Here is a 7,029-nt window from a genome sequence, read left to right as displayed (position 1 = left end):
ATCCACCTTTAAGGACGGTAAAAGTTAACTGTTGCGAATATCACGGTATGCAAACTTGCAAGTGTGGGGGTGACACGGATAAAGCCATTGTTAATTCTCAAATATTAGATTTGTCAAACTCCAACTATCCTTTTAACAAAAAAAACCCAAGGTATCTACTTATTTTATCATGTAATGGAATTATATATATTTCAGAATGATCATAAAATTTATCATTATTGGGTAGAATGATGAGAAAAAGTGGATTTAAAGAGAAAAGAAGAGAAGATGATTTAGATGAAAAGCAATATCACAAAACATTATGACATTTTGATCATGTCTACCCTTTAGACTCGTCTTCCCTTCAGCTTCAAGTCAATATGACAGTTTACATGTTTAAATTTCGTTCCTACTGCCAAGAACTTTATAAGAGTTATCACACTGATAAGGAATCCTAGAAATCAACCAACGAAATCGTGAAACATCTGACCTCCAAAATGTCCACCTAATTGATGCTCGTGTTGTTGTTGTTGTTGCTGTTGCTGCGCATTTTCGGAACTGTGCCTTAGTCCTAACGTAAGTGACACAGCTCCAAGTCCCCCAATCTCAAGCGCACTTTGGTGGTACGGGATAAAACCCATTAGATTCCCATCAAGCCCTGTAGGAATCTGGCACTCCATTCTAGACCTCTTATCATGGTGCCACTGTTGTCGTGAACTCTCTCCGACTTCTGCATTCATTGTTGTTGGGCTTTCTCGTCCTTCAGATGACACTGGATCTATCATGAGTTTGTTGGAGCATTCCTCACCAACCCTCTCTCCACTGCTATCTCGTCTATTAGGTTTTGCCATTCCCGTTTCTGACGATGCTTTAGTTTCCAGCAAGTGCATTTCCTCAACCATGGGCTTCCAAACTCGCACTCGGGCATTTATAAACCAGTTTGATACCTGCTCCACACAATCAAAAACTAGCCCTTAATATATATGATGTATCCAGTTAGCAGTTTTTCAGCTGTTTATATTATATATGTATTCATTCTTGAAGAAGTTTAACATCAGGTAAAAGAAGTCACACTGAGACACAAAAAGGTTACAATTCTTGAGGTAAGTGAAGTTTAGTATCTACCTGGTTTCGTGTTAGACCTGCTTGAGTAGCGAGCATATGCTTATCTGTGTCTGTCGGGTACCTAAAAAGTAGAATAACCTTTTAGCAAAAATTGAATGTGTGTGTGTGTGTTTGTTTATATGTAGAGAGTGGGAGAGAGAGGGTAGCTCACGGATGAAGAAAATGCTCGAACAACCAGGCTCTGAGAACGGCAACTGATCGTTCTGGGAGGCCTCTCTGGGGTCTCCAAACATGCTGCTGAGAATCAAGAAAACCTAGACTATTCCCTGTAGCTGTTTGTTTTCCTAGGTTGTGATCATTGAAACTTAACCTTGGAATTGTTGCATCGTCTTTACTACTACTTGTTCGGCTAGTAAGTGATGAAAAGTCTTCACCCAATGCCTTCCGTATGTACCTGAGGTGGTCAGCAATTGTGTTCTTCAAGCACCGGAAATGCTTTGAAACAGTCTTCAAAGCCAATGAGGTATAAGGTGTAGCTGCATCAAGACCCGCCACTGATTCAAAAGACGAAATCACCATTTGCATTTGTTGTTGGTACTGCTTGTATTTTCGGCAGACCTGGTGAAGGCATAAGAAAATGAACAACCATGAATTATGTATTATTTTGTCTTAGAAGACAAGGAACAGATATGCAGTTTTCTGATATTATGCGCAAAAAATGATACAACTAATGACGATTGAGATGATGTACATGAAAGCAACTACATATTCTGTTCTTCTGGCATTGGAATAGTAGTTCGTTCTTTATGCTTTGTCTGAACTTATGATTCTAATCATCAATAAGACCGATAGATTACTCATGGGCCAGTCTAAATTGAGAATGAAAAAAAGGCATCGACAGAAAGCTTGTGACAAAATTCAATGGATCATTTACCTTTAAAATTAGGGCCTACAAATGGCTTTCACAAAAGATGAGGGTTTTTTGGATTCTTTGGTTAGGGAAAGTAGCTAAAAGTTAATGGAGGATACTGCAGATAAAAATTGTTATCCTATTGCATTATCCTATGCATATGCTTGAAAAACATCAAACTCTTTCGTTCGAATATAAGCGATGAAGGTGTTTTCGTGACATAAAAGAGGCAAACACAAAGAAATTCTTGCTTTTCACACAAAGTTGAGTGACCACCACTTACTGTTTCGACTACAAGTCCTTTCAGAAGACTAGTAACTGTATAAGAATAAATAAGAATCTTGAGGAACTGTCGTGCCATATTCCCATCATATCAAAGGTGCATGCTGAACAGTTCCATTTGATGATTAGCCAAAACCAATTAATCGTATCCGTTAAGAGAATGGAATATCGACCGATACCGACCAACCCTCTCAAACAGTATATTTTGCTTTATCTCATTAGTTCCTTCTCAAGACTTACTATCATAGAAAAATGTTACAAAGCTCATAGATCCCGGAAAGTCTATGTTTAAGAAATGACAAGTCATAAGTTACGGAGACATTCTGAAGTTGCGGATGAAAGTATTTAACCACCAACCAACAAAAGTACCTCGTCTACAACTTACCGTAAAACTCTGATCAGTGATCAGATCACAAGCCCTATCCTAGGTCAAAATCGTCGAAGAAGAATACATGCAGAAGTGACCGCCCGAAAGCATGTTTATACCTAAAAATTAGTCGCTCATGTTCCTAGACCAAAACCGGTTCACTAGACCCATACCACAAAATATGGATTTAAGGTAAAACCTTAACTGGATTTTGGTGCTGATCAAATAAAAGTACTGTAACTCTAAATTCCTCAAGTACTTCATGCCGAGACAAATAATGTGAACAATGAGGTGAATTCGATATAGAAATGAAAAAAATGGATTGGGAGTCAACATTATCAATATTCTTAACTTCTTTTGTGTTGATTTAGACAAGGGAGGTCATCGAAGTAAGGATTAATGCACCTTCTGAGATCAAACTAGGCGTTGACAAAAGCAACTGGAAAATTCAACATGCATTTTAGCATCCGAAAACAGACTAACATGCCAAAATCTCCCATGGGATGCCAAAATCTCCCAAGGGATGCCAAAATTTACATGTTATATGACATCTAAAATCTCAAATTACGATTAGAATTTCTCCCCTAAGACTTACCATCAAGAACTTATCTACGCGTAGTGTGACTAACTTGCGTAGAAGACTACCAAACCGTGCTTAAATTGCTCCTTATCGACATGCTTGTCCAAAAAGCAATAAACTCCCAGCAAGGTTCATCTTTTAACTAGGCTCTCTAGAAGACATGGCTAAAAATGAACGCTTACCACTGAATAATTAAAAAGCAGCGTTTCGTAATTAGATTCACATTTTCGATACTACATCGACAATTTTCATAGTAGATGTAGTAAAGGTATTAAATCCCAAAGCTGTGAGCGATTATGGAAAAAATTGTATGAAGATGGCCTTAAGTTTTCAATTTTTCATGTACTTAAAAAAGCAGTATTTAGTCCAAAAAAACAGTTAATAAAAATGGAAGGAAACTGCAACAACAAATGTACGATAATCATTTTTTTTTTTTGAAAACATGATTGTGTCAATGTACGATAATCATGTTTTCAGTATGATGCATAAAATCCCATTGCACAACTACTTATCCACTACCTTATAACGAAAATTGACACAATCAATTCGAGTACATGCCAAAGTTACCTGATACCCGGATCGCTCTGGTACGCGGCACCGGTACGCGGTACGCTACCATGTGAGTATCGGGTACGCTAGGGGTATACCTCTTTGGTACGCCATTTTCGATTTCAGTTCGTTTTGGACTATTTTCCTAGACAACATATACTTTCTACGATTCATTTATAATAAGATGCAACTACTCTCGGACATCCTATCTCCACAAAACTTATAATTTGTTAACTACCTTACTAGTCAATTTTATAGATTTTTACAAATACTTTGGTTATAATTAAGACCAAAAACTCCGGTACGCTAATTTTGGAGTACTGGATCGCGAACTTGCCCAAAAAGGGTATGGGTGCACGGTACACAAGGGGGATGAGAGTATCTGGTAACGTTGGTACATGCACTTAACAGTACCATTTCGACAAAAGATGGAAATAGTAACTTTTCGAATAACTTGTGCCATATGCTAGAAAACAAAATAAACTTAATGTAAGAACTCTTAAAACAGTGATAGCACTGACCTCCTCTTGCATACAGACGAGCTTCGACTTCTTCTGCTGGAATTCCGGCAGATTAGATTGACAATGTCCACTCCCAGCTTTGCCTTCGTCATATGATTTTGGACTTCGTGTCGAAGACGAGATACCGGAGTTCACATCCTTCCTGCCACACTCATTTTCAACATTCATAAGATCTGATGAAACCGCTACGTCTCTAAAACCCCTCTCAGACATTTCACTTGTAGACGTTACAACCTTTGGAGCAGTTACCCTACAAAATTCATCCAACAGCTGTTGGGAAGGTCTCAAGAACTTCGAGTTCTTCAGAATTGTTGCATACCCAGTAAAGGGTCCAAGAGGACCCGTACAAAGACGAGCGTAACTAGAACAACCCCCAAAACTATCGACCGTATTCCCAACCTCTCTATTACTACAAGATGCTTGATGATCCTGAAAGTAATAACCAAATTTACTAGATCTCATATCTTGAGAACCACTAGAAACACCAACCCTAGATTGAACATTACCGGACGCAAACCTTATTCCATAATGGGGTGCGAGCAATTCCGAATGAGGGTGATGTGAAGAAAGTGATAAAGACAAACTTTGAGTGGTCGAATCGCCAACAATACCCTCAAAGTTCCTTCTACTCCATTGATGACTTTCTACATCATCTGTTTGGTGGTTCCCATAAGTAGGAAGAAGAACCAACTCATTCCCTCCATTATCAACCCAAGATCCATGACTTGTTTCCCTAACTTGTTGCATGTTATTAGATTGGTAATTAGTCATCTGAGGAGTAGTACTAAAGTTTATTTCACCAAATGACTTTTGATCTGATATATCACTGCCTTGTTGGTGGTGGTTGTTGACAAATGAAGATTGAACATGATCTTGGTATCCTTCATTATGGGCCACTACTGAAACTGAACAATCAACTTCCTTGTACCTTGGTGGTGGTAAGTTTTCACCAACTAATAAAGGACAGGCTTCATTACTATTACTACAACCACCACCCTCACCACCACCACCACCACCACCACAAGAAGAAGAAGACCCATTCACAAATTTAGAAATCCACTCACAATTTTGTTGTGCCCCAACACCCACTTCTTTCCAATGGCAGGGGCTTGGTTGAGAATGTATTACTTTAGAAGAAACCATGAAGTTTGATGGAACAACATGAGAAGAGCTAGCAAATGAAGTATCGTCCGACGGATCGGAACCTAAATTAGCCCTACCCGATTCATCTTCACAACGATTCGATTCTTGGTTCATTACCAAACACTCTTTTTGAGCAAACAAAAGATTGTTGTTGTTGTTATGAACATCTGATGATGATGAAGAAAACATTGTTGGATCACCAAGTAAATCATAGTTTCGAAAACTTCTAAGTTGAAAAAGATCTGGATTACTTAAACCTGAATATGATCTTATTGGTAAATTTACTGAATGGGTTGATGAAAAATCTTGAATATGATGATGAGAAGTGGTTGATGTTTGTGGGACTCTAAGCTTATCACGGCGGCTTTGTTGAGCTACATGAGATTCAGGCCTGAATCCATTAATACCCATTAATGAACTCTCTATGTTTGTAAATCTATCAGACATGGTTCAAATAGTAATGATTTCTTTTAATCACCTGTAAAAGTAAATGTTAAGTAAATGTTAAAACCTAAGAGAGATGAAATGAAAACCCTAAATTCAAAGTGAGACTAGTTATCAACAAAACTAACACTTCAATTAACTAACCTTGTGAATCTCAACTTCTTACAACTCAAATCACAAAATTAACTTCCCAAGTACTTAAAAGTTAAAACAGCAACTCATACACTACTTGAGACTCATGAATTCTAGAGAGAGGAAGATGGTTTAGAGAGAGAAACTCCGTTCTTAATCTGATCAAGCACGTTTTCATTTCTTCTTAAAAAAAACTCAAAAGATGAATTTTAGAGAGAGAGAGAGAGAGAGAAAGATATGTATGGGTTTTACTATAGTCTACCTATAAAGAACATGGTCGATCTTAGCTTTCTCCGTCGAAGTCCGACGACGAATTTGAAGATTCCGACTAACCGGGTTAGTGTGTAATTTTAATTGGGTGGTAGAGTGAAAAACGTGAAGAGAATAATAATGTCTTCGAGATGATGATTAAGAACTGAGAAAAACGCCGTTAAGTTCCGCTAGATAGATAAACGTCTTTCTCGGTTAAGTTTAACGTCACAGGGCGAATTACCACTTCCAGGCTTCCAGCTAACATTTTTCTCAAACTTTTTCTACATTACAAAGGGAGAGCCATAAAAGAAGAAAAAGCTAAAACTAGAGGTATGGGCCCTTTAACCCTACATAAAATAAAAGGGTCAATTCTGTTTTGACACCTAATTTAAGCTCAATTAGCTATTTTGACCCCTAATTCTATCCGGCAGTTTGTTATAGCCTCCTGTGAATCTTACATATTTTTCTCGCTTTTCCATTTTTCAATTTTCTTTCTCTCTCTCCCCCATCTCTAAAAAACTATCTACTTTTTATGCTTTCGCTCGTTCTCTCTCTCTCTCCCTCTCCTTGTCTCCTGTTTAAGTATTTTGGGTAACAGAAATCCTTGTATATTTCGGTTGAATAAGATTGCACATAGTGAGAAGCCCTAATTTGGGTTTCCAAACATTAAAATCAAGTCCACAAGATTTTTCATACTCCTATTTCATTTGAAGTCGAGATTGAAATTTCATGCTTCTGTAGAAAAAAAACCCTAATTTGGTTTGTTAAGTAGAGATCAAGTCAAAAACTTGACAGATTTGATAGA

General features: G+C 37.7%; 1 protein-coding gene across 6 annotated transcripts; it reads right to left on the bottom strand.

Annotated features, from left to right (window-relative positions):
- Positions 1-245: 245 nt before the first annotated feature.
- Positions 246-6,732, bottom strand: LOC147558254 (uncharacterized). 6 transcript variants are annotated; one of them, XM_086659809.1, is made up of 6 exons: positions 6,059-6,528; positions 5,654-5,907; positions 4,254-5,563; positions 1,256-1,662; positions 1,105-1,165; positions 246-926 (listed from the first exon to the last, which is right to left on the bottom strand). In XM_086659809.1, the coding sequence occupies exons 2-6, from the start codon at positions 5,841-5,843 to the stop codon at positions 441-443; spliced, it is 2,454 nt and encodes an 817-aa protein (XP_086515935.1). In that variant the 5' UTR covers positions 5,844-5,907; positions 6,059-6,528; the 3' UTR covers positions 246-440. The 6 variants fall into 6 exon arrangements, with proteins under 6 accessions (XP_086515935.1, XP_086515933.1, XP_086515934.1 ...); XM_086659807.1 differs by having other exon boundaries at positions 5,654-5,874; positions 5,985-6,507; XM_086659808.1 differs by having other exon boundaries at positions 5,654-5,874; positions 6,235-6,500.
- Between the last annotated feature and the right edge of the window lie 297 nt (positions 6,733-7,029).

The sequence above is a fragment of the Eschscholzia californica genome, unplaced genomic scaffold (assembly GCF_041429995.1).
Source record: "Eschscholzia californica isolate CP2 unplaced genomic scaffold, dmEscCali1.0.p SCAF_2, whole genome shotgun sequence".
Lineage (NCBI taxonomy): Eukaryota > Viridiplantae > Streptophyta > Magnoliopsida > Ranunculales > Papaveraceae > Eschscholzia > Eschscholzia californica.
Note: the sequence above shows the minus strand (reverse complement) of the source record. Positions and strands in the feature narration are given on the sequence as shown.

What these genes read in the sequence shown, in the direction of transcription:
- LOC147558254 (XM_086659804.1), bottom strand. Translation starts at nt 5,843, where the DNA reads ATGTCTGATAGATTTACAAACATAGAGAGTTCATTAATGGGTATTAAT. An exon ending in TCGTCTGTATGCAAGAGGAG is followed by an intron (nt 1,663 to 4,253) that starts GTCAGTGCTATC and finishes TGCCTTCACCAG; the next exon opens with GTCTGCCGAAAATACAAGCA. An exon ending in TTCGAGCATTTTCTTCATCC is followed by an intron (nt 1,166 to 1,255) that starts GTGAGCTACCCT and finishes TCTACTTTTTAG; the next exon opens with GTACCCGACAGACACAGATA.